Raw genomic sequence first — 27,602 nt, forward strand, 5'->3', positions numbered from 1 at the left:
AAATTAGGGGCAGGTCTGCTCACCCCTTACCACACTGAAAGTAGTCAACACCTTGATTGCTATGGAAGTTAGCATTTCATAATATGCCCAGCCTCGTCTACATCAAGGGAAGGAAATTTTACCCATACTGGTAACTATTTTTAAACTTTATGGTCTGGTCTATGAGTATGTGTGCATACTAAACACGTACATGTATGTATCTCAAAGAATCACTTCACAGGAAAAGGTTTTAGAAGTCCAAGAACAAGATTAAGAATTAATAGAGGGTTACCATTTGGGAAAAGATAAATTAAATCCATTCCTCACGGCATATAAGAAAATAAACTCCAAATGCATTCGAGATCTAAAAGGAAAATAATCAAAACTACTAAAGTACCAGAAGAAAACAGAGCTGAATTCCTCTATAACTTGGATACAGGGGGAAAGTTTTTGCCTGGCAAAAAAACAATTACATGCAAAGTCAGAACATAAAGGGCAAACTGGGAGAAAATATTTTACATATTTATATACATAAAACAGGAAAAAAGGGGGAGAGTGACTAAAATATAAAGTATTTTTAAAAATGGGGGGAGAATCAAAAAGTCTACAGAAAAATAGGCAAAAGACTTGCAGATAATTCCAAAAAGGTTATAAAACTAGACCTTAAAATAGAAAAAGTGATTAGATCTCACTCGTAAGAGAAATACAAATGAACAATTCACTGAGATAACGTTTTCACCCAACAGATTGGCAAATTTCAAAAGCCTGACAATATACTCTGCTGTGAGGCTGTGAGGGAACAGGGGCTCGTATATCGCTGGCGAGAAGGCAAAATGGTATAATGGAGAGTAATTTGGCCACATTTAACAAAACTACATACGCTTACATTCTTCAACCCAGCAATCCTAATTCTAGGAATTTACCCTGGAGCTATACTTCCAACACTATGAAAGTATATATGTACAGATTATTCACTGCAAGCATTATTTGTAACTGTGAAATATGGGAAACTACCTATATCCAAGTTTAGGTGATTGTTTGAATAAATTACAGTACATAAACCCATGGAGTACAACTATAAAAAAGAATGAAGATAATCTCTATGAACTAAAGGAAGTGATTTCTAAGAAATACTGTTAAGTGAAAAAAAAAAAAAAAAGAAATCTGTAGGGTTAGACCAGAGTTTGTAGTATATGTGAAAACTCACAATTTCTAAAATATGTATATGTTTGGTTGACCCAAAATAAGGAACATTCTGGATAAAAAATAAAGAGAGGGGGGATAGTATTCTTCAAAATTGTAAGTTTCATAAAAGAAAAAGATTTTGGATATACTCCACATCAAGGGATCAAAGAAATGTTAACAACAAAATACAACACCTGGAAAGGAAAAAAGATGGTATAAAGGGACATCAGTGGGTCAATTACCAAAAATGGAATACAAACACTAAAGTACTGTATTAATAGTATATTTACTAACACTGGAAACTATACTGTGGTTATGTAAGAGAATATCCTTATTCTTAAGAAACATATTCAAGTCTTTGAGAGGTAAAGGGATGTAATGGATGCAACTTACTTTCAAATGATACAGAAAAAAAATACCTTGTATATAAACATAATGAGAAAATAAATGATAAAGCAAATGATGCCAAATTTTAACAACAGTCTACTCTGGGTCAAGGATATGTATGTGTTCTTTCTTCTATTTTTAATCTTGTAACTTTTCTATAAGTTTGGCATTATTTCCTGTAAAGTTCAAAAAGTTGGGGAGGCACTTAGGATAATGAGGATAGGAAAGAAAGGAATAGGTATAATAGTATGTTGGGGGTGGGATATATGAAGACAATGGTGGAATAGCAGAAGAGAGACTCACTAAGATTAATTCAACAACACAGGAAATAATCCCACCAGTTAGAATCTCTTGACCTTGATTCTATGTGCTCCTAATGACATGGGATTGTATTCCTCAAGTTAGTTGATGGTACCATAGCTGGCTGGCAGATCCTAAGGCTGAGAGAGGCAGCATTATGATAGTAAAGAGCACGAGCTCTGGAGTTAGACTGCTTGAGTTTGAATCTCATGAGATTTCTACACTGTGTAACCTTGACCAAGTCACTTAACCTCTGTCTGTGCCATAATCTCAGGAAGATTTTTTTAAGTATCTCAATTTCAGTAGTTGTAAGAATTAAATTAGATAGTAACATTAGAGTGCATAGCTAGTACCTGACATGTTTACTATTCAACAAATAGTAGCTACTGCATCATCACTGCTTACAAAGTTACTGATGAGTTTCTGATGGGGAAAGACCACTACAGGAAGAAACTCCAACCATGCATAATTTGTTCCTAAACGATCTGAATCATAATGAATTTAGCCAGATGAACCTAAATGTGAGTACTCCCTAAATATAGGCAAGATGGAAAAAAATGGGTTGAAGCAGGAAAACGTCTTCAGAGTCAGATGAAATAAACTTGGACTTTTAGGACTTCCACACAAAGTTAATTATGAGGACATCCAATCAAGTGCATACAGAACCCAGGTCATAGCCTCAGCAGCCAAGCTCTAGTCCATTGATACTTAGTCACTTTTCTTATTTTCAAACTTCACATATGAACCTCCACAAACCAAAGGCACATTATTTTTTTTCATGTAAGTATATAATTATCAATTTTAAAAGATGAACACTTTTTAAAATTTTGCCACTCAAGTCTTTCTTCCCCCCAAGAGTTTTCCTTTTTTTTTTTTAATTGAAGTATAGTAAGAGTTTTCCTACTTAAATAAACTACATAGCTTTACAACATTTCTACAATGTATGGTATACTTCCCTTAGTGGTTTACTTGGGGAAAAAAACCCCACAAAATTCTTTCAGCATCCTCTTTGGACGTGGCAAAAGTGTTAAATATTGGCTACTATACAAATATGTGGTTGTCTCTTATCTAATGATAAATAAAAGATTATTTTATCTTTTAGCAAAAATATTACTATGACCTTAACTAATATAAACAAGCAATATCTCTATACTAGTTTAACAATTAAATAAAAATACCTGTTCCAACAAATGGATCAAATACAATATCATTTTCTTTCACTTTTCCGTGGTTGGCCATGATGAATGATAAACCAGCATCCATGCTTGTATTTCCAATAAAGTGTCTCTTTTTGACACTGTATGACTCAATAAGCTCTCTCTGCCCATCTGCAATCTAGATTAGAGATAATTTTCAATTTGTGTAAATGTACAGAACAGATTTAAGATAATTATTCACAATAAACCCACAGTATCTTGATAATGAGAACTTCTTTCCATTTACCACTGCTTCACATAAATATGTGATTAAGGCAGTTATGGATAAATACCTTTATTTCTTAGTGTGTTCCCATTTACTTTTGCTTTTCAAAGCAAATTTGAATTGAATTTGAATGCAATTATTCCAGGGCTTGGTGGTGAGCTCTAGCCACCTCTTTTTTTCTCCTAAATAACAATATTCTGTAACATAAGCCACAGCTTCCTGCCTCAGAGAAGTGGGCAGAACTGCTCTGCAGTAATTTCATTTCTCTTCAGAATGGAAACCTAGATCAGAGAGCTCCACAAATGAGAATCCTGCTATCACAGCACTCTGCCTTTTCTCTGCTTTATTAAAAAAGCAGTTCACACTTTCCAGTGAGTCTTAAGGCTACCTGGGCCCCATATCTAACAATCCTCTTGCATTTCATCAGAATCTCTGGAAAAACAAACAAAACACACAACCACATATTTTCCACTGATTTTAATTCATATAGTAGTTCTGACTCTTCAGCTCCTTTAAAGTTTTACATATAAAGAGTCAAATCCAAAGGCCTACCACTTAGCATTTTTTCTTTTTTTGCAATTTTTATTGAAGTATAGTTGAATTACAATGTTAATTACCGCTGTACAGCAAAGTGATTCAGTTATACATATATATACATTCTTTTTCATATTCTTTTCCATTATAGTTTATCACAGGATATTGAATATAGTTCCCTGTGCTATACAGTAGGACCTTGTTGTTTATCCATTCTATATATACCAGTTTGCATCTGCTAATCCCAAACTCCCACTCCTACCCTCTCCCACCCCTCTCCCCCTTGGCAACCACCAGTCTATTCTCTATGTCTCTGATTTTGTTTCTGTTTCATAGAATAGGTAAAAAGAACACTTGCTTACCCATCTACCAAAATAGATATTATGTGGATTCTCAGGGATGCAGTTTGGGTCCAAACCATAATCCTCCAAAATAGAGAATATATGTTGTGGCTTCTTTAAATTCACTTTTCCTTCAAATGGCAGAAATTCAAGTGCCTAAAAAATAAAAGTAATTCTAATGTCCTATAAAAATTTAAAAGAAAACATAGTGCTTATATAATAAAACCAATCTTGTAAGTCTGGTATCAGCACTAAATAAGACAAAACATGAAAAGTACTTAGCACATAATGTGGTACAAAAGAAGCACTTAGTAGACATTGCGGATATTATATATCAACAGTGGCTATATTACATTAATCTCATAGGTTTTTGGTTTTTGCTAAATTCACTTACATCTATCCGTTTGACTTTTTCTTCTTGTGTCAACGTTTTATTAAATGTGTGAATCTTTATTTTATATGTAGAATCTGAATGCAGAAATGGAACCTAAAATAAGAGCAGATAAATTCTTTAAGCTTAGTAATTCTACAGTATCTACAGATATGCTTACAGAAAACCACATTTCACTACGCACCATCTTATCCACAGGGTAGTTTTTCAAAGAACTATACAGCTCCTCTGGAGACTTTCCATGACCCCATAGTTCAAATATAGACCTAGGAAATAAATGATTGACATTAACCTCAGTAAAAAAAAAAAAAAAAAGGGCTCATACAGTGATATGTAACAATTATTTCACTGGTTCTTTATGCTTGCTCCACTAAAACAATTATTGCCTATGTTTTCTAAGCTATAAATGAGAAATATGCATCCTGGAAACAAATATAGCTTAAGTCTAAATTAACACAGAAGTTGAACTTTACACAGAAGAAGGAGAATTTATAAGTCAAGATTTTTTGAAGTTTTCATCATAATCATTTCATCATTTTTTTAAAATTTTTATTGGAGTATAGTTGATTTACAATGTTGTGCTATCACTTCAGCATTTTTTAACTAGAACACAAATGATTCCATAAAATGACTTGTGATTTTAGTGAAACAGTAATGAAGGTGCAGGAAATTCAATCATTTCCATTGTCTTCTGAATAAAACAAAAGGAAAAATGACCAGATAAAAATGTTACCATTAATATTTAGCCATTATTTAATAACATTTAGTAATAATTACTTTTATGACTATTACAAAAACAAAATTCTTACTATGAAAAAATCTCAAGCGTCTATCAATTTCAAGGAACATAAAAAATTAAGCAAAATTTCATTGTAATCAATCAAACAACTCTTAGAATTAGTTATAATGGAACTTGATCTATATATTAGCACAATTTTGTGCATCTGAATTCAACTACTTTATGATTGTAAGTAATGCTGCCGTCAGGACTGAGTATACTATCTTCTGAAAATGAATTCCTCCCTTCCCTTGTAATGAATTATAGAAAAAGGGCCTCTACAGTAATACTACCCTTACTTACCTAAGTAAGAGCTAACAATATAACTCAAAGTACCAGGGACTGTTCCAAGGCCATTTAATACTAATTCACATATTCCTCACAGGAATCCTATTAGGGAGCTGCCAGTATCATCATCCATTTAACCAATGAGGAAACTGAGGCACAGAAAGATTAAATAACTCTCTCAGGTCATACAGCAATTGGTGAAGCTAAGATTCAAACCCAATCCATCTGACTCCAGAATCCATACACTGCTTCTCAGATATAAATATGCAAAAAGACAGGAACTCCAGGCCATTCAGGAAAGGCACAGACAATTCCATAAATCATAATTATCCCTAATGAACCATTATACAGTAATTTATAGGAACTAATGCTTGTAGTGATAACCTAGAATCAGTAAAAATGAAATAATACTCCCTACCCTCTTTTTCAGAAAGAATTTATATAACATTAATAAATTTATATTTAAATGGCAAAATAAAAATATTAGATATATAACATCATAAGCTTCAGTTATAATTGGAACACTGGAGTAACACCTTTTGTGATTTAGATTTCAGAGTAAATGGTTTTCATATATATGACTGCACTATTATGATCCCTATTTTAGAGATTATAAAACTTATATGAATTGCCACATCTCATGGGTGCTATATAAATAAGCATGGATGTCAAGTTACTAATATAACATCAATATGACCTAAAATATTTCACTGATTATAGCAGTAATAATGAAACCTTCTGACAAATAGAAATGCTTTAAGAAACTATGCTTTGAGGGAAGAAGGGTAATAGAATGGGGAAAGATACACAAGGAGCACCAATGGTTTCTGTCATGGTTTTATTTCTTTAAAAAAAAAAAAAAAGCTGTGGCAAATATCTCAAAATGTTGAGATCTAACAAGGTAGGTACCTAGGTGTTTGTTATATATCACTGCTTGTGATATGTTCAAAATAGTCCATGTTAAAAATAAGTCAAATAAAATCAACTTTCAATCCCTATTCTACCACAAAAAAATTTGAATTTAAGTTAGCTTTGAATGCACAGTTCTAAAAGTCTATTAGTTCCAGAACAATTAATGCTACAATTAGAACTGTAAATTTTATCCTCTGAAAATGAATTCCCCCATTTCTATTAAATTTATAGAGAGAAGGCCTCTGCAGTAATACTGTTCTTACTTAGTTATCACTTAAGGTATAACCATAGCTATGCAAAATATACAGAGACTAAAAAGCAGCCAGGGACATTATTTCATAATGTTATATAACTATTACACAACTATTTATTGTACCATTACTCAAATACATTCATCAGAAGATATGAGTTTTGAAGGAAGTATACAAGTTCTGGTTCTCAAGTAGCTATTTTAAACCTATAAGCTTTATCTTTGGAATTCAAACACTTCTTAGAGCCATAAATTTTAATACGCTAATGTAAAGTAATAATTATTCAAAGGATAAGTTTCTTAGTTCTGTTTCCGCTTTCTAGTCATTTTTATTGACTAAGTAAGACCCATCAACAAGCCTCAATTTATGAGATTAGATTCAGCACTGCAGCTAGTTTTCAATAAGATAAATTTAATATGGGGGTTGTAGTCTATTCAATAATATAGCAATTATATACTATGCTATAAAGTATTGCTAACCATGCTAACAAAACTAGATATATGTAAGTTCTTATTTGCACTGCATTATTAAATATTGTAATTTCTAAGCAAAAAGAAGTTTTCAGAAATGTTTGGGGGCAGGGGGGGCATGTAAAAAAAAAAGCAACTCAAGGATAACATAAGTTGTTCAGTTTTCAAAATGGTAGCTAAAAATGCAGTTTAATTTTCAAACCCAAAGATAGAATTTTCCAACAATAAAAAAAAATGAAAGAAAGAAAAGAAATGAAAAAAGAACAGATACTAATGATAAAAGCTAGAAAACACTCAGGCAGGATAAAAGAGGATGACATCATTATATTAATCCATATCAAGATATGATAATCAGAGTTCCTCTAACAAATAAAACAGAAAACATACTTTATGGTAGTCTTCATTTTTTGTCATCTTACACTTCACCAATCTGTTCATCTAACTAAAAACCATCTATAAGAAAAACATTTTTAGGTTTTCAATACTTTGGTTATAATTAAATGTGGCATTTATCCTATGTAATAACATAGCATTTACATCTTATACCATATGCTTGCTTAATGTAGAAGTTTAAAAAAATTATTCTAAATCAAGTGTTTCTGCATTTCACCACTGAAATTCTCTCACCCTCAGTTTCAGCAGATAACTCTCCTCTGTTCTCCTACCACCATCCAGTGGCAAATACATGTAACTACAAGCTAAGCTGAGCTCCCCCAACAATCAACCCCTTCTACCTTCTGCCAACATAAGCAAAAAGTAGGACAGAGTAGTTACGAGAAGTCTGGTTTACACTCATGCAGGAGGACACTATAAGTTTTTCTTACTTGGCACACACTGTCCGTTTCATTAAGTTTCTGGCAATATCTTCAGAGGGGATGCTAAGAATCCAAAAAGGAGACTGAAAGAAACAACAATATATGGTTTTATGGCCTCATATGCTTTCGTTTAAGAAGTCAATAAGGAGAGATTCCTATCTGCTACTTTTATGTAAGAATATCTGATTTGACACTAACCAAAATAAAAATTGCTCCAATAGTAAAAAAAAAAAAAAAAAAAAAAAAAAAAAAAAAAAGTAAATTATTTTAATAGGTAACCTGTTAAGATAATACAGTACAATATCAGAACACTTTTAGAAATGACTGTATAAATGAAAACATCAGCGAATTTAAGGATATTTAAACTTCAGGTTAATTTTGTATTTGCTCTTATATAGTTTGATCAAGAATTAATGAATATTTTACCCCAAAGTATAATTTCAGAATTTTTTATTGTTGCTAATTATTTCTTATAACACAGCTATTTTATTTTTAACTACTAAGTAATGTATTTCTTTGAATGATCCCTTTTTTTCTAGGTAGTTGTGGCCACCCGAGGGGGTGGGAAACATAGTTATTGTCTCTGCAATAACTATGATGGAAAATTATACAGTATATTATTAAATTATCATTTATTTTTATTATTTTGTCTAAGGAAAAAAGTTCCAAGTGCATCAGCGGGTTTTAATACCCAAGATTATAGGCACTTCTGTGCTCCACCCAGACAACCACTTGCCAGAATGCAGCAAAATGTAGCAGGATCCTAACCTCAGTTTAACACCCTCACCCAATTATATCCATACTCTCCCTCTTTTCCTCCTCCCTCAATAAGTGAAATTCATTCAGGAGTACAAGTCCAACACCAGGGGACTTTCAACTTAAGTTCTCTCATCTTTTGTGAAAAGTCCTCCCTGCCACACCCAGCCTTTATTCCAATATTTACACTACCCTACAGAAAAATTCAAAATAATCCAAACAGGAAAAAAGATGGTCATCTTAGTATTATTTTTATTAGGAAAAATTTTAAAGCAACCTGAATGAAATGAAATCACTAGGTAAATTACAGTAGAGCTGATCGATGGAAAATATTACACAGCCCTGTTAATAATGAAAGCTATGCAGAAATACGTGCCTATATTAATGCTATCAAATGAAAAAGAGATGCAGAAGTTCACTGGTAGCATTACCACTGAGGGGAAAAAACGTATATGAAAAAAGACTAGAAAGCAGTATCCGCAAATTATAAGTCACGTCAAGGAAGAAGAATTGTGAATGATTTTTCCTTTTTCTATTTTCCAAACTCCTCTAATACACTGATAAACTGTCAAATACAAAATATATAAATAAACTCACAATCTCACACATGCACAATTACAAATTTTAAAATGAGTACCAATATAAGCCTGAAATTCAGCTAAATTCTAAATTCTAATTATACCTCATCAATAGAAGACAGCCCTTTTCCCAATGAAGCGACACATATAAATTATGGGATAACTGTTGAACTACAATTTTAAAACTAATAAAATAAGTGAATACTGGAAATAAATCTAACTTTCCAAAACCAAAATTTCTCCAAAATATCCTTTTTATTCAATTGCCCCTAAAAACAGACACAAGTAACCATAAAAATATAAATTTAAGATTTTCAGTTCTTCTCTTCAAATCCAAGGTTCTATTTATAAGGATACTACATATGGTCTAATGAAAAATACAAATTCAACTTACCTTTCCATAAGTTTCCTGACTACTGGTGAACTGACCTCCAAAAAGTGAAAGCAGAGACTTTATTTCCTATATTGAAAATATCAGAGAGAGAATACATTTTAACACAGGGAACTTAAAATCTATTAAGATGCAGTTATAACACACACACACACACATGCACACACACACACACACACACACAAAGAGCGGATTATCTACCTAATGTATTTAAATGTCAATACCAGACAAATTACAACTCTGGGTTCTAAAAAAATTTTACAGTCACAATCATGGTAAGTAATTTCTAAGAAATTTTAGAAAAAAAAAAAAAAGCGTTGCCAAAAAACTTTGAGAAAATGCCCTGATTTTTAAAAGGAAAAAGCAGATTATAAAAACAATAGATTAGTAAATCTGACAATGGATCAATACAAATAAATTAGATGATTTGAGGATGTTCAGAAAAGAAATAACATGTTTGTAATGATGTTTAGAATTCCTGTGTCTTCCCTTTGAATATTAATATCATAAACATTTTCTTCCTTGGCATCAGGATTACAAATTTTTCAGTAGGAAACAATATACTTTATGTTGGACATTTAGGTGTTTTCAATTTTATCAGTTTAAAACAAAGGTAAATACTTATTTTCACAAATATATGGCTTTTTCCATTTCAGATTCTTTCTTTAAGGTAGCATTACTATACTCAGAGATGTGAAAAATTTTATGGCTTCTTAGAGTATATGTGGCCAAAAACACTTTTATTTTTTAACAACTTTATTGGAGTGTAATTGCTTTACAATGGTGTGTTAGTTTCTGCTATGTAACAAAGTGAATCACCTATACATATACATATATCCCCATATCCCCTCCTTCTTGCATCTCCCTCCCACCCTCCCTATCCCACCCCTCTAGGTGGACACAAAGCACAGAGCTGATCTCCCTGTGCTATGCAGCTGCTTCCCACTAGCTATCTATTTTACATTTGGTAGTCTATATATGTCCATGCCACTCTCTCACTTCGTCCCAGCATACCCCTCCCCCTCCCCATGTCCTCAATTCCATTCTCTACATCTGCGTCTTTATTCCTGTCCTGCCCCTAGGTTCTTCAGAACCTTTTTTTTTTTTTTTTTTTTTTTTAGATTCCATATGTATGTGTTAGCATACGGTATTTCTTTTTCTCTTTCTGACTTACTTCACTCTGTATGACAGACTCTAGGTCCACCCATGTCACAACAAGTAACTCAATTTTCTTTCTTTTTATGTCTGAGTAATATTCCATTGTGTCACATCTTCTTTATCCATTCATCTGTCGATGGACACTTAGGTTGCTTCCATGTCCTGGCTATTGTAAATAGAGCTGCAATGAACGCTGTGGTACATGATCCTTTTTGGATTATGGTTTTCTCAAGGTATATGCCCAGTAGTGGGATTGCTGGGTTGTATGGTAGTTCTATTTTTAGTTTTTTAAGGAACCTCCATACTGTTCTCCATAGTGGCTGAATCAATTTACATTCCCACCAACAGTGCAAGAGGGTTCCCTTTTCTCCACACCCTCTAAAGCATTTATTGTTTGTAGATTTTTTGATGATGGCCATTTTGACCGGTGTGGGGTGATACCTCATGGTACTTTTTGATTTGCATTTTGCTACTGATTACTGATGTTGAGCATCCTTTCATGTGTTTGTTGGCAATCTGTATATTTTCTTTGGAGAAATGTCTATTTAGGTCTTCTGCCCATTTTTGGATTGGGTTGTTTGCTTTTTTGATGTTGAGCTGCATGAGCTGCTTGTATATTTTGGAGATTAATCCTTTGTCAGTTGCTTCGTTTGCAAATATTTTCTCCCATTCTGAGGGTTGTCTTCTTGTCTTGTTTATGGTTTCCTTTGCTGTGCAGAAGATTTTAAGTTTCATTAGATCCCATTTGTTTATTTTTGTTTTTATTTCCATTTCTCTAGGAGGTGGGTCAAAAAGGATCTTGCTGTGATCTACGTCATGGAGTGCTCTGCCTATGTTATCTTCTAAGAGTTGTATAGTGCCTGGCCTCACATTTAGGTCTTTAATCCATTTTGAGTTTATTTTTGTGTATGCTGTTAGGGAGCATTCTAATTTCATTCTTTTACATGTAGCTCTCCAGTTTTCCCAGCACCACTTATTGAAGAGGCTGTCTTTTCTCCATTGTATATTCTTGCCTCCTTTATCAAAGATAAGATGACCATATGTGCATGGGTTTATTCATCTCTGGGCTTTCTATCCTGTTCCATTGATCTATATTTCTGTTTTTGTGCCAGGACCATATTGTCTGGATTACTGTAGCTTTGCAGTATAGTCTGAAGTCAGGGAGCCTGATTCCTCCAGCTCCATTTTTCTTTCTCAAGATTGCCTTGGCTATTTGGGGTCTTTTGTGTTTCCATACAAATTGTGAAATTTTTTGTTCTAGTTCTGTGAAAAATGCCATTGGTAGTTTGATAGGGAGTGCATTGAATCTGTGGATTGCTGTGCGTAGTATAGTCATTTTCAAAATGTTGATTCTTCCAATCCAAGAACATGGTATATCTCTCCATCTGTTTGTATCATCTTTAATTTCTTTCATCAGTGTCCTATAGTTTTCTGCATACAAGTCTTTTGTCTCCTTGGGTAGGTTTATTCCTAGGTATTTTATTCTTTTTGTTGCAGTGGTAAATGGGAGTGTTCCCTTAATTTCTCTTTCAGATTTTTCATCATTAGTGTATAGGAATGCAAGAGATTTTTGTGCATTAATTTTGTATCCTGCTACTTTACCAAATTCATTGATTAGCTCTAATAGTTTTCTGGTAGCATCTTTAGGATTCTCTATGTATACTATCATGTCATCTGCAAACAGTGACAGCTTTACTTCTTCTTTTCTGATTTGGATTCCTTTTATTTCTTTTACTTCTGACTGCTGTGGCTAAAACTTCCAAAACTATGTTGAATAATAGTGGTGAGAGTGGGCAACTTTGCCTTGTTCCTGATCTTAGTGGAAATAATTTCAGTTTTTCACCATTGAGAACGATGTTGGCTGTGGGTTTGTCATATATGGCCTTTATTATGTTGAGGTAAGTTCCCTCTTTGCCTGCTTTCTGGAGGGTTTTATCATAAATGGGTGTTGAATTTTCTCGAAAGCTTTTTCTGCATCTATTGAGATGATCATATAGTTTTTATTCTTCAATTTGTTAATATGGTGTATCACATTGATTGATTTGCGTATGTTGAAGAATCCTTGCATTCCTGGGATAAACCCCACTTGATCATGGTGTATGACCCTTTTAATGTGCTGTTGGATTCTGTTTGCTGGTATTTTTGTTGAGGATTTTTGCATCTATGTCCATCAGTGATATTGGCCTGTAGTTTTCTTTTTTTGTGGCATCTCTGTCTGGTTTTGGTATCAGGGTGATGGTGGCCTCGTAGAATGAGTTTGGGAGTGTTCCTCCCTCTGCTATATTTTGGAAGAGTTTGAGAAGGATAGGTATTAGCTCTTCTCTAAATGTTTGATAGAATTTGCTGGTGAATCCATCTGGTCCTGGGCTTTTGTTTGTTGGAAGATTTTTAATCACAGTTTCAATGTCAGTGCTTGTGATTGGTCTGTTCATATTTTCTATTTCTTCCTGGTTCAATTTCAGAAGGTTGTGCTTTTCTAAGAGTTTGTCCATTTCTTCCAGGTTGTCAATTTTATTGCCATATAGTTGCTTGTAGTAATCTCTCATGATCCTTTGAATTTCTGTAGTGTCAGTTGTTACTTCTCCTTTTTCATTTCTAATTCTGTTGATTTGAGTCTTCTCCCTTTTTTTGTAGATGAGTCTGGCTAATGGTTTATCAGTTTTGTTTATCTTCTCAAAGAACCAGCTTTTAGTTTTATTGATCTTTGCTATCATTTCCTTCATTTCTTTTTCATCTATTTCTGGTCTGATATTTATGATTTCGTTCCTTCTGCTAACTTTGGGGTTTTCTTGTTCTTCTTTCTCTAATTGCTTTAGGTGTAAGGTTAGGTTGTTTATTTGAGATGTTTCTTGTTACTTGAGGTAGGATTGTATTGCGATAAACTTCCCTCTTAGAACTGCTTTTGCTTCATCCCATAGGTTTTGGGTCATCGTGTTTTCACTGTCATTCGTTTCTAGGTATTTTTTGATTTCTTCTTTGATTTCTTCAGTAATCTCTTGGTTACTTAGTAGTGTATTGTTTAGCCTCCATGTGTTAGTATATTTTACAGATTTTTTCCTGTAATTGTTATCTAGTCTCATAGCGCTGCGGTCAGAAAAGATACTTGATACGATTTCAATTTTCTTAAATTTACCAAGGCTTGTTTTGTGACCCAACATATGATCTATCCTGGAGAATGTTCCATGAGCACTTGAGAAGAAAGTGTTATCTGCTGTTTTTTAGATGGCATGTCCTATAAATATCAATTAAGTCCATCTTGTTTAATGTATCATTTCAAGCTTTTGTTTCCTTATTTATTTTCATTTTGGATGATCTGTCCATTGGTGAAAATGGAGTGTTAAAGTCCCCTTCTGTGATTGTGTTACTGTCGATTTCCTCTTTTATGGCTCTTAGCATTTGCCTTATGTATTGAGGTGCTCCTATGTTGAGTGCATAAATATTTACAATTGTTATATCTTCTTCTTGGATTGATCCCTTGATCATTACGTGGTGTCCTTCTTTGTCTCTTGTAACATTCTTTATTTTAAAGTCTATTTTGTCTGATATGAGAATTGCTACTCCAGCTTTCTTTTGATTTCCATTCCCATGGAATATCTTTTTCTATCCCCTCACTTTCAGTCTGTATGTGTCCCTAGGTCTGAAGTGGGTCTCTTGTAGACAGCATATGTACAGGTCTTGTTTTTGTAACCATCCAGCCAGTCTATGTCTTTTGGTTGGAGCATTTAATCCATTTACATTTAAGGTAGTTATCAATATATATGTTTCTATTACCATTTTCTTAATTGTTTTGGGTTTGTTATTGTAAGTCTTTTCCTTCTGTTGTGTTTCCAGCCTAGAGAAGTTCCTTTAGCATTTGTTGTAAAGCTGGTTTGGTGGTGCTGAATTCTCTTAGCTTTTGCTTGTCTGTAAAAGTTTTAATTTCTCCATCGAATCTGAATGAGATCCTTGCTGGGTAGAGTAATCTTGGTTGTAGGTTTTTCCCTTTCATCACTTTAAATATGTCCTGCAACTCCCTTCCGGCTTGCAGAGTTTCCGCTGAAAGATCAGCTGTTAACCTTATGGGGATTCCCTTGTATGTTTATTGTTGCTTTTCCCTTGCTGCTTTTAATATTTTTTCTTTGTATTTAATTTTTGATAGTTTGATTAATATGTGTCTTGGAGTGTTTCTCCTTGGGTTTCTCCTGTATGGGACTCTGTGCTACCTGGACTTGACTATTTCCTTACCCATATTAGGGAAGTTTTCAACTATAATCTCTTCAAATACTTTCTCAGTCCATTTTTTTGTCTCTTCTTCTTCTGGGACCCCTATAATTCAAATGTTGGTGCGTTTAATGTTGTCTCAGAGGTTTCTGAGACTGTCCTCAATTCTTTTCATTCTTTTTTCTTTATTCTGCTCTGTGGTAGTTATTTCCACTGTTTTATATTCCAGGTCACTTACCCGTTCTTCTGCCTCAGTTATTCTGCTATTGACTCCTTCTAGAGAATTTTTAATTTTATTTATTGTGTTGTTCATCATTGTTTGTTTGCTCTTTAGTTCTTCTAGGTCCTTGTTAAACGTTTCTTGTATTTTCTCCATTCTATTTCCAAGATTTTGGATCATCTTTACTATTATTACTCTGAATTCTTTTTCAGGTAGACTGCCTATTTCCTCTTCATTTGTTTGGTCTGGTGGGTTTTTACCTTGCTCCTTCATCTGCTGTGTGTTTCTTTGTCTTCTCATTTTGCTTAACTTACTGTGTTTGGGGTCTCCTTTTCGCAAGCTGCAGGTTCGTAATTCCCGTTGTTTTTGGTGTCTGCTCCCAGTGGGTAAGGTTGGTTCAGAAGGTTGTGTAGGCTTCCTGGTGGAGGGAACTGGTGCCTGTGTTCTGGTGGATGAGGCTGGATCTTTTCTTTCTGGTGGGTGGGACCACATCCAGTGGTGTGTTTTCAGGTGTCTGTGAACTTATTATGATTTTAGGCAGCCTCTCTGCTAAAGGTGGGTTTGTGTTCTTGTCTTGCTAGTTTTTTGGCATAGGGTGTCCAGCACTGTAGCTTGCTGGTCGTTCAGTGGAGCTGGGTCTTAGCGTTGAGATGGCCATCTCTGGGAGAGCTTCTGCCGTTTGATATTACGTGGGGCCGGGACATCTCTGGTGGTCCAATGTCCTTAACTCGGCTCTCCCACTTCCGAGGCTCAGGACTGACACCGAGCCAGAGCACCAAGACTCTGTCAGCCACACGGCTCAGAAGAAAAGGGAGAAAAAAAAAAGAAAGAAAGAAAGGAAAAAATAAAATAAAATAAAGTTATTAAAATAGAAAAAAATTATTAAAAATAAAAGAGCAATAAAAAAAAAGAAAGAAAGAAGAGAGCAACCAAACCAAAAAGAAATCCACCAATGATAACAAGCACTAAAAACTACAGTAAAAAAAAAAAAGACATTCAGAACCCTAGGACAAATGGCAAAAGCCAAGCTATACAGTCAAAATCACACAAAGAATCATACACATACACACTCACAAAAAGAGAAAAAGGAAAAATATATATATATATAAAAAATTTAAAAAGGAAGAGAACAACCAAATCAATAAACAAATCTACCAATGATAATAAGCTCTAAATACTAAACTAAGATAAACATAAAACCAGAAACAAATTAGATGCAGAAAGCAAACCCCAAGTCTACAGTTGCTCCCAAAGTCCACCGCCTCAATTTTGGCATGATTCGTTGTCTATTCAGGTATTCCAGAGATGCAGGGTACATCAAATTGATTGTGGAGATTTAATCCGCTGCTTCTGAGTCTGCTGGGAGAGATTTCCCTTTCTCCTCTTTGTTTGCACAGCTCCTGGGGTTCAGCTTTAGATTTGGCCCATGTCTGCATGTAGGTCGCCTGAGGGCATCTGTTCTCCGCCCAGACAGGACAGGGTTAAAGGAGCAGCTGATTTGGGGGCTCTGGCTCACTCAGGCCGGAGGGAGGGAGGGGTACAGAATGCGGGGTGAGCCTGTGGCAGCAGAGGCCAGCATGACGTTGCACCAGCCTGAGGCGTGCCGTGTGTTCTCACAGGGAAGTTGTCCCTGGATTATGGGACCCTGGCAGTGACGGGCTGCACAGGCTCCCGGGAGGGGAGGTGTGGATAGTGACCTGTGCTTGTACACAGGCTTCTTGGTGGCTGCAGCAGCAGCCTTAGTGTTTCATGCCCATCTCTGGTGTCCGCACTGATAGCCATGGCTCGTGCCCGTCTCTGGAGCTCATTTAGGCGGTGCTCTGAATCCCCTCTCCTCGCGCACCCCAAAACAATGGTCTCTTGCCTCTTAAGCAGGTCCAGACTCTTTCCCGGACTCCCTTCCGGCTAGCTGTGGCACACTAGCCCCCTTCAGGCTGTGTGTTCAGGCAGCCAACCCCAGTCCTCTCCCTGGGGTCTGACCTCCAAAGCCTGAACCTCAACTCCCAGCCCCCACCCACCCCGGGGGTGAGCTGACAAGCCTCTCGGGCTGGTGAGTGCTAGTCGGCACCAACCCTCTGTGTGGGAATCTCTCCGCTTTACCCTCTGCACCCCTGTTGCTGCACTCTCTTCTGTGGCTCCGAAGCTTCCCCCTCACCACCCCCGTCTCTGCCAGTGAAGGGGCTTCCTAGTGTGTGGAAACTTTTCCTCCTTCACAGCTCCCTCCCAGAGGGGCAGGTCCCGTCCCTATTCTTTTCTCTCTGTTTTTTCTTTTTTCTTTTGCTCTACCCAGGTATGTGGGGAGTTTCTTGCCTTTTGGGAAGTCTGAGGTCTTCTGCCAGCATTCAGTAGGTGTTCTGTAGGAGTTGTTCCACATGTAGATGTAATTTTGATGTATTTGTGGGAAGGAAGGTGATCTCCACAGCTACTCCTCCGTCATCTTGAAGCCACTCCCAAAATACTTTCTTAAAGGACTGTTCTAAATTATAAGGTCAGAGTATCAATTTGCCTTCACTACTGCTCAGTTGGATGTTGTACTGTTTTTGTTAATTAAGTAGATTAAAAAATAGTACTTTTAACTTGTTATTTTAATTTTTTGATTACGAGCACAGAAAATTATTTTTACTATATTTGTTTACAAGCTGTATTTGGAACCATTCTTTTTCTAGAAACTAAAATCATTAGTAATGTATTAATTTATGATTAAAAGACTAAAAGATGAATAATAGAATTTTACCAAATGTCAGGAGTCCCTTTAGAGATTAACTCTGCTGTCTTGTCCAGTTAATTAGATGAATAAATATATGTTAAATTAAAAAAAAGAAAAGTGATGAACTAGGGAGCATCACTGTGGATTTATTATGTACAAGTTATGGTATGTTAACCTCCTTTCTGGATAAAATTACAGAACTAGAAAGAGAATACAAAAGCTACTTTAAAACATCAGGTATGCAAACTGAAATCTGTTCAGATAGTACATATAGTCTATGAAGCAATCACTGTGTACCGATAAACACAGGATGATTATACAAACTTTATGATTTATACTACTAACAAATTTTGCCTCCCCAAATAACATAAAGCAGGTAGAATCCCACTCCTCTGTATAGGTCTTACAGAGGAGTAAACCTAATGAGAGATAAGTGTCCCCACTGCGGGGTGCCTACAATCCCCTTTCATCCCAACTAGGGGAAGGAACGTTTAACACCAAGCCCACCATGAGCCACAGCCACCATGAGAGAATGTACACCCAGACCATGAAAGTCCTCTCCCTCATGACCAAGAAGAATGGGAGCTTTGAACAACTAGTACCTTCTCTGTTTTCCCTTTTGTCTATGCAACAAATCATTTTTTTAATCCCTGGCATTAGAAGGTGCTGAAATCAGTTGAATCACATGGACAGACCAAGAACTAGCACAGACTATCAGTAAATCACTGAAGGTAGTCCAAAAGTCATTTTGCAACATGGGTGACACAAATTTGAATAGGAGGCATCACTGGACCTCAGAGTCAGACCACAATTTGTTCTTCAGTTCTTCCAAATAGCAGCTGTGTGATTTTTTTTTTTTTTTTTTACAAGAAGCTTAACTCCTTTGACCCTCAGTTCCCCAACCTATAAAACAGGAATCAGCTACCTCACGAGGTAAGGTCTGTAAAGAATGGAGCAAAGAACCTAGGCTTTTATTAAAGGAATCAAGCTGATGATGACCAACACTATCCTTGAAGTCCAGTGAGTCAAGAAATCAAGCGAGACTGACAAAGTTATAATACTTAAAAGAAAAAAATGAAGTTATAGATTGTCTCTTGACCTAGAATGATTATTGTTCATTCTGTATTAAACCATATTATGAAATCAGCTTTACATTTAAAACAGGAAAGTTTGCTGCTCTTGGAATACATTGTTAGAAATTAGCAACAGGTTAAAGCACAAAGGTTCTAAGAGGTTTTTTTAAAAAGTGAGGATTATTGGAAATTTTATGGCATAGGATTAGCACCATTACCTAAAATCTAAGCAATGATTTAAAAGTGAAAGTAAATGCTAATCCAAGTTTCAAATTTAAAAGCAAAACACATATTAAACTACAACATCAACCTACTTGGAAAAATCAAAACACAAGATTTTTATTCATCATATGGCAAATTCACTTTCCAGTTGAGAATCTTTTTACATCAGGAACAGAAGAATTTATATTAGACATCGGATATAAAAATATGGCATGATCTGATGCATACTTGATGCATTAATTCACATGAGCTTTTCAGTTCTTTAGCCACTTTCATCCATTTAGCTTGCTTCAGAACCAGCAATAAAACCCAGGGCTCTGAACTTTACTTTTAGTATAATAAGGCAGCTGCCAACTAAAACTGGCCCTGATTAACTGCATAGAGGTAAAACCAGACCACATTTGCACTCAATCGTTCATTTTAAATCATAAAGGCAGCTACTCATTATAGCTTTCCTGCCTAGCAGTTCTCATACAGTAGATGGGGTCCAAAAGTGTAGACTGTCCTTTTGATTGCCTTCCCTGAAGAGATCCTATTTCACTCAATTCAATATTTATTAAACAACTAATATATGCAAGGCACTGAGCTATGTAAAGATAAATATATATTTATCCTGAGGGAGCTTAAGCTCTACTAGAACTAACATTTATTCCAGTAACTGAAAAGTGAGGTGTACAACAGTGAGTGCCCTTAAAGAAGCAAAGAAATATTGTACCAGAGTACAAAGGAAGAAAAGATTACTTCAGTTTTAGAAGAAAAGTTTCAGTGGAAACTCACTTAAGCCCTGAAACACAGGGAGAATCTGTACAGAGAGAGGACTTTCACTTCCAATGATGGCAAACTAGGTGATTCAGATTAAGCCTCCTGCTGAAAAGAATTTTAAAAAAACCCTGACTTCTGCTTGAAGGCATCAAGATTACAAGAGGGCGGCTTCCCTGGTGGCGCAGTGGTTGAGAGTCTGCCTGCCAATGCAGGGGACACAGGTTCGAGCCCTGGTCCGGGAAGATCCCACATGCCGCGGAGCAACTAAGCCCGTGCGCCACAACTACTGAGCCTGCGCATCTGGAGCCGTGCTCCGCAAAGAGAGGCCGCGACAGTGAGAGGCCCGCGCACCGCGATGAAGAGTGGTCCCCGCTCGCCACAACTGGAGAAAGCCCTCGCACAGAAACGAAGAACCAACACAGCCAAAAATAAATAAATAAAAATAATAATAATAAAAAGAGATTACAAGAATTACCAAGCCAAGATCCAGGACAGGACAGAAATCTCAAGGTGCAGCCACTCTCTCCCTGGGACATTTACCAATTCCAAAAGCAGCTGTGAGGGTGGACTGCCCTTTTGACAGCTTAATGGAGCTAGAGGAACAAAAAGAGTATAGGGCCAACAATGAGAAGGAAAGGAAGTTTGATAAACTACCCAGTTTAGATTGGCATCCCCAAAAGCTACACACACTAGCAGTATGTGCAAATCAGAACAGAAACAGAACTTAATGGCTGAAAACGAGTTCAAGTGATCCTAGTGTGTTAATGCTCCTATAGTTTTCAAGAGGATTTACATCATCCTAGCCCTCAATTATTTTTTCAAATAAATTTTCAAATATATCTGGCATATATTCAACAAACATCCAGCACACATATGAAAAAGAACCAAGAGAAACAATACATAAAAGAAACAGACCCACAGGACCCCTTTTTTCAATTACATACTTTAACATAACTGTGCTTTCTATATTGAAGGGGATAAAAGACAAAATTTAGAATTTTGGTAGAGGATTTAAAAAAAAGGAAATAGCATATTTGAAAAAGAATCAAGTAAAAAATATAAACCTAAAATAAACAAATATGTGGGCAAATCTAAATGAATACTGACTATATAAAATAGGTAAAATGAAGAGTGGGATAGGAAAGACCCAAACAAGAGGGCATCATTCAGGGAATAATGGGGAAGTCTATTTTGGCTGCACTGTTTCTGGGAGGAGGGGGTGGAAGGGTACAGAGGAGAAAACCATGCAACTGCAGGCCTTGAATGCCAGACTAGAGTTTCAGCCTTGGGACAATGGAGAAAGAAAAGAGGGCTGAGCTTTTGGAAGATTAAACTGGCACAGGGGAAAGATACTAAGAAGAATTTAAGAAAGAAAAAACAGGTAAAACCAGCGAAGACTAGGGATGCTATTTTTAAGACTGCAGCCTAACCACTCCATTCTCCCTGCATTATCTGACTATAGGCACTCACCCTCCTTGGCTTCTCTCTATTTCCACCCCAGTATCCTCTAAGTGGTATCCTTTCTCTTGTACTCCAGAGCTATCTTTGTAAAACACAAGCGCAGTGGTTGAGAATCTGCCTGCCAATGCAGGGGATACGGGTTTGAGCCCTGGTCTGGGAAGACCCCACATGCCGTGGAGCAACTAGGCCCGTGAGCCACAAGTACTGAGCCTGCGCGTCTGGAGCCTGTGCTCCACAACAAGAGAGGCCGCGACAGTGAGAGGCCTGTGCACCGCGATGAAGAGTGGCCCCTGCTCACCACAACTAGAGAAAGCCCTAGCACAGAAACGAAGACCCAACACAGCCAAAAATAAATAAAAATAAATAAATAAATAAATTTTTTTAAAAAACAAACACAAATGATCGCTAGTCACTTAGTGATTTAAAAAGAAAAAATGTTTGTCACTTTCTGGCTTAAAAAGGAAAAAAAAAAGTCAATGGCTCTCCATTAAATCTAAAACAAAATCCAAATTCCTTCCAGTGGTTTCATAACACTCCAAAATCTGGATCCTACCCACCTCTCTAGCCTCAGTGCCCATTACTTCATCCTCCTTCCCCTCACATCTCACACACAAACCACCATAATCAACCACCCCTTTGTGCCTCTACACTTGCTTTCGTTTCTCACTGAAATAGACTTTCTGGTCCTCTTCATCCCCAGAATATCTCCCTTATCAATTAAGATCTAATTAAAATATTACTTCTTCCATGAAACTCTATGTCCTTGCACCCCATCTTATCAACGCACCTGCCCAGCAACACATTAGTCCCGAATCAATGCCACAATCTTCCTTCAAAACTCCTAAGGCCAGTGAGTTGAACACAACTGAAGAAAATCACAGAATCTTGGCACAATTACAAATACATGCTCTTCACCCTCAGCTGGGTTTTCAGCCTCGCTCTAACACCTGAGTTCTTCTCTACTCAACTGTTGTAGCTCATCAGCTCCCTCTTTGCTCTCAATGATTATTTCAGATTTTACTATTTTTCTCAATTTCTCCATTCAATCGCTTGGTCCCCCATCTTTCAAGAAATAACCTTGACTCATTCATTACCTAGAAAACAGGCCCTCAGGCAACTATCCGCACCCATCTTAAGCCTCCTCTGCCCACGCTCCCCTTCTACTGAAAGGCCAACACCTCCCACTGTGTCCTTATATCCATTTTCCCCTTCCCTTCAGCCTACAAACATGCCAATTTCTCCAAGAGGGATAGGGATCCTCCCTTGACTCTAGGGCCCCCTCAAACTGTTAACCAATCTCTTACTTTCCCTTCTTATGTTAAGAGCAGTCTATCTCCCCTTCCTCATTTTCCAGTGACCACTAAACCAAGCAATCTGGCTTCTTCGCCTAAAACTACACAACCACTCTAGCAAAATCCTAAAACTTTACCCTTTTGATTTTTATGGTCTCACATACTTCCTATTCTGACACTTGCCTATCTTCTTCATGACCTCCTTTTCCCAATTCCCCTTAATATCAATGCTTCCAAGTACCTGCATTTGGCCCACCACTCTTTTGAAGCTATGCTTTCTCTGAATAATTTCATTTTCTCTCCTAGAGTTCATATACAGAAGACTCCCAAACATTAATTACCAGTACATGCAGCTCTATTAACATCTGTCCATACTCATATTCACTGTCTCCTGGTCATCTCCATTTGATGTTACACAAGCATAACAAATTCAGCATAACCAAAATTTAAATCATACAGCTGCCTGTGCTCTCTATTTTAAGTGGAAACACCCTTATATCCATCCCAGGAATCATCCTTGATTGGTCCCTCTTGCCCCCACCTTCAATCAATCATCAAGCCCTGATGATTTGATCACCTAAATATTTCCCCAGTCTATTCCATCCTCTTACCCCCTGCTCTAGTTCAGGCCTTCTTAATTTATTAACAAGACTATTCCAACAGACTCAACTCCTAACTCCTTATTCCTCTCAAATCCATCCTCCGTACTGCAGCCAAAGTGATTTCTTTAAAAAAAAATCTGATTCTGTCACTTCCTTAAAATTCTTCAATAAAGTCCCCTTCTAAGATCCAGAGTATTTAAGGCTTTGCATTTTCTGAACCCTACCCTCCTCTCATGCTCTCTTCTTGTCATTCTTTGCTACATATTTGGTAATCCAGTAATAATGAATAGCTTGTAATTCTAATTTACTTATGTCTCTCCTTGGCCTGGCTAACTCCTACTCTTCTTTTAGGTTACAGTTCAAGTGTCATGCCGTCCTGGAAGCCATCTTAATGGCCAACATCACCCACCCCTCAGGTGGATCATATTTCCCTTCTATATGCTGCTATTTCCCTACCTATCTATCACTGCACTTACCAACGTTATTTCATAGTGCTATGTTTATGCATCTGCTCACCCCTTAGCCTAAACAGTAAACTCCTTGAAGATAGAAACTTTGTCATCGTTATGTCCCCAGCGTCCAGAATATTCGATTACAGGTACTCTGAAAATGTTTCTTGAATGAATAAATAAAACAATTTCCCCAACTTTTCCATCATTTAACCCTACCACCCACCATCACCACCACTACGCCAACCCCCACGAAACCTGACCCGCATATTCGACACTTAAAACACTACCCTGAGTACTTCTGTCTGCTGTCTCTATTCTCTAGATGAAGAGCTCCAGGAGGGAGAGGACCGGTCATATTCACCTGCCTGACTCCGGTATCTGGCACATGGGCTGAAGAATGAATGAAAATGCTTAGCAAGGCTGAGAGGCTGTCTCGGACTTCTCTCTCACACCCTACGCAGAGCTCAGACCAATCCCAGGGGCCGAGGGACTGGGGGGACGCGTGATCCCCCCGACAAGCACAGACCCCCAATGCCCGCGGGCTCGGACTGCGTGGGTCGCCTCCGCCCGCACACCAACCTCCACCCCGCCGTCCTCTCCAGAAGAAAGAGGTGGAGGTCACTGCGGCGCTTACCGGCAGGCGGAACTCCAGGTGCTCCTGTGCCATGAGCAGAAGATACCTGTTCACGGTTCCCGGCAGCGCCATCGCATCAGCCCACGGCGCGCCTGCGCCACCGAAGGTGTCTCACTCTTTTCTTCCCCTACAGACCGCTTCCGCTAAGGCGGAGCCTGAGGAGCCAGAAGCGGAAGTGGGGAGCGTCGGTGCTGTCCGGAGGTTCCCGGCTTGCGGGGTTTGAGCCCCGCAGCTCCAGGAGAGGGTTCCTTCGCTGCCGGGTGCGTTCTGTTTGAGGTCCCGGTGTACCAGGAGCTGGTGTGAGAAGCTGTGTTGTGTTCAAGAGCAGGTGGCGAGGAGACAGTGTAGTTCCAATGATCCTCCACCTGGAATGTACTTTTAACTTCCCCTACAACTCCTGAAATTCTAGGTCTTCGAAACTGAACTGAAATTTCTGTTTTTTCCCTGCAGACTTCTCTAACCACTCCAGGCTTTGGGGACTGACTTAGCTGGACTTAGCTATACTTATTGAAGTATAGTTGATTTACAATGTTGTGTTAGTTTCTGAGGTACGGCAAAGTGATTCAGTTATACATATATATATTCTTTTTCATATTCTTTTCCATTATGGTTTATTACAGGATATTGAATATAGTTCCCTGTGCTCTTAAGTAGGACCTTGCTGTTTATCCATTCTATATATACTAGTTTGCATCTGCAGTTTTTTCAGAAACTTGTATTGGAAGGGGCAAAGAGGTTCAAAGTCTGTCTTCTGGAAAGATCCAAAGCTCCATCTGCCCACCAAGGCAGATCTCTTAGAGACCTGGCTCCTCTTGTGAGATTACTATTGTGTAAGCATTGGAGCCTCTGGTATAGGCTGCTGCTTATTAAAAAACCAGAGGTATTCCTGGGAAGGACCAGGAATTGGAAAGGAGAATTTTGAGTTCTGGTTATAACAGGTCACTACAGTGTTGAGACTAGTAGGACACAGTCAGTGAAGAAAGGAAATTAGCAACTTAACAGGTCCCAGTGGCAGAAGTCACGTGTAATGTCAAAGTTGCCCATACATCTGACTAAACATCTATCACTTGAAAAGGGTTTAGGTGTCCCTATGGTTTAGAACCATAGGGATTTGTGAACCAATGAGAGGGAGAAAAGCTCTCTTCATACATAGTAAGACTAGATTTTTGCAATGAGTAAAAAACAAGGGGTTTTGGAACAGTTTGGAGAGTAAAGTTTTATTGTAACAAGTCATATAAGAACTATGGAAACTTCACTATAGTGAAGCATTCCTGAGGGAGTTCTATTTCACAAGATTCCAGAAGGGTCCTCAGCATCTTCAGTCTTAATGAAGATAATTCAGGAAGAAGAGAAGAGAGGAAAAAACACTGGCTGCTCTCAGGAAACAAAACTGAACAAGTTGGGACTCTGAGGCACCTGTTCAGACATAAGCAACTGCAATGGATTTAAATATGATTCAGCTCCTTGAGGTCAAATTTCCAACAAGCAAGAACCCCAGAAGTGGAGAAAAGTAGATCTCATCCTCTGGTGAAAAGACTCCCCAGAACAAACCTGAAGCCCTAATTGCAAACTAGACCAACTAATTTGCTTCCTGTGAAGCAAGATCTGTGCATAGAAAAAAATGTGAAGGAAAACAGGCTGGAGATTCAGCCTTCTCTCCTGGTCATCCTTAAACTCTAATGCTGCCACAATTCTAATAATCAAGGGTTATACATTTCCAGGCACATGTAAGATGGCAGCATAACTGAGTTAAGCTAGAGGAGACCAACTCTCCCCAGTCTGAGCAACTGTATGAAATGGAAACAGCTTTCCAAAAGGAGCCTAACCTAGGGCCTGCCAAAATTAGGGATGCCTTTCCTCTTTGGGCCGGTCCTTAAATTGATTCTTTTGTTCGCAATGAGATCGAGATTGCAAGATACCAATAATGCTATCAGTCTTTTATTCCACTTCAAATACAAGGCCATGCAAGACCTGGATATCATCTACGCTGCTCCGGGCTTCAGCTTTGTAGTTTAGGTGGCTTTGCACATCTTTGAATGGAATGCCATTTACTACTTCTCTTGGGCAGAACTGGTGTATTAGGGATAAGTTTACAGTGCATTTACTTCATCTGAGCCAGATCTTTTGTCCTTCCTCTTTTCCTCCTCATTCTCCTTCTCTCCCTTCCTTCTTTCCTTCCTAAAATAAAAGAAGCAAATATGATTTCTAAAGAAAGGCTTTTGACAAGTAGTTTGCAAATATTAAGTCTCAAAGTAGGTGTGCAGCTTTCCTAGGAAAAAACACACAGATTCTTGCTTAAGCACAATTCCCAATAATCACCATCTCTTGCTCCTAGTTGCTTCCCATGAGTAGGAAAATAATTATATATAGTATAGATAGCCTCAAGTCCCATAAAAGGGATTTTCCTGAGCGTCTACTATAACAGGGCCCAAAGAAGAGTTTTATTCAATCCCCTAGGGCACAGGTTCTCAAATTTAGCTGCACATTGGAATTACCCGAGGAGATTTTAAAAATACAAGGCCCAGAATCTATCCCCAGAGATTCAAATTTAATTTATCTGGTATGTGGCCTGAACATAGACATTTTTAAAAGCTCCTCAGTGTTTGACTTAATCTGCAGTCACCAGCAGCATCAGTATCACTTTGGGAACCACTTAGAAATGCAAAATCCTGTCCCGCCCCACCCCTAAATCAGAAACTCCAGCGTGGGGCCCAGGAGTCTGTTTTAAATAAGCCCACCAGGTGGTTCTAATGCACACTAAGATTTGAGAATCACTGCCTGGGAGAGAGCTGTGTGGGTGGATGGATGGGCTCTGATTCCCTGGTACCACAGATAATAGCATGTTTTGCTTTCTTCACACCCACTTTGGGGAGAGAATTTATGTGATAAATTTGCAAAATGCTGCAAATATTTTTCTCAGCAGAAGATATAACAAGAATATTCCTGTCTTACTAGTCAGAATGAGAACCTAAGATAATCTCCTTAGCTGAGAAAATACCTAGTATAGCCTCCAAAGTTAGGTGATTTCCTGTGGACCAGGC

At 37.4% G+C, this 27,602-nt stretch overlaps 1 protein-coding gene across 2 annotated transcripts in view; it reads right to left on the bottom strand.

Moving 5' to 3' along the window:
• TRMT11 (tRNA methyltransferase 11 homolog) overlaps positions 1-24,662 on the bottom strand; it is a 61,649-nt gene extending 36,987 nt beyond the window's left edge. The window contains exons 1-7 of one of the 2 annotated variants that reach the window (XM_068551012.1): positions 24,562-24,662; positions 9,782-9,847; positions 8,063-8,136; positions 4,724-4,805; positions 4,543-4,635; positions 4,170-4,304; positions 3,030-3,186 (exon numbers count right to left, since the gene is read on the bottom strand). In XM_068551012.1, coding sequence (XP_068407113.1) covers positions 3,030-3,186; positions 4,170-4,304; positions 4,543-4,635; positions 4,724-4,805; positions 8,063-8,136; positions 9,782-9,847; positions 24,562-24,633 — 679 coding nt within the window. In that variant the 5' untranslated portion in view covers positions 24,634-24,662. Of the gene's footprint in view, positions 1-3,029; positions 3,187-4,169; positions 4,305-4,542; positions 4,636-4,723; positions 4,806-8,062; positions 8,137-9,781; positions 9,848-15,670; positions 15,824-24,561 lie in introns of those variants that run through there. The other variant, XM_068551013.1, reaches the window with a different exon arrangement.
• Positions 24,663-27,602: the final 2,940 nt, after the last annotated feature.

The sequence above is a fragment of the Eschrichtius robustus genome, chromosome 9, assembly GCF_028021215.1.
Source record: "Eschrichtius robustus isolate mEscRob2 chromosome 9, mEscRob2.pri, whole genome shotgun sequence".
Lineage (NCBI taxonomy): Eukaryota > Metazoa > Chordata > Mammalia > Artiodactyla > Eschrichtiidae > Eschrichtius > Eschrichtius robustus.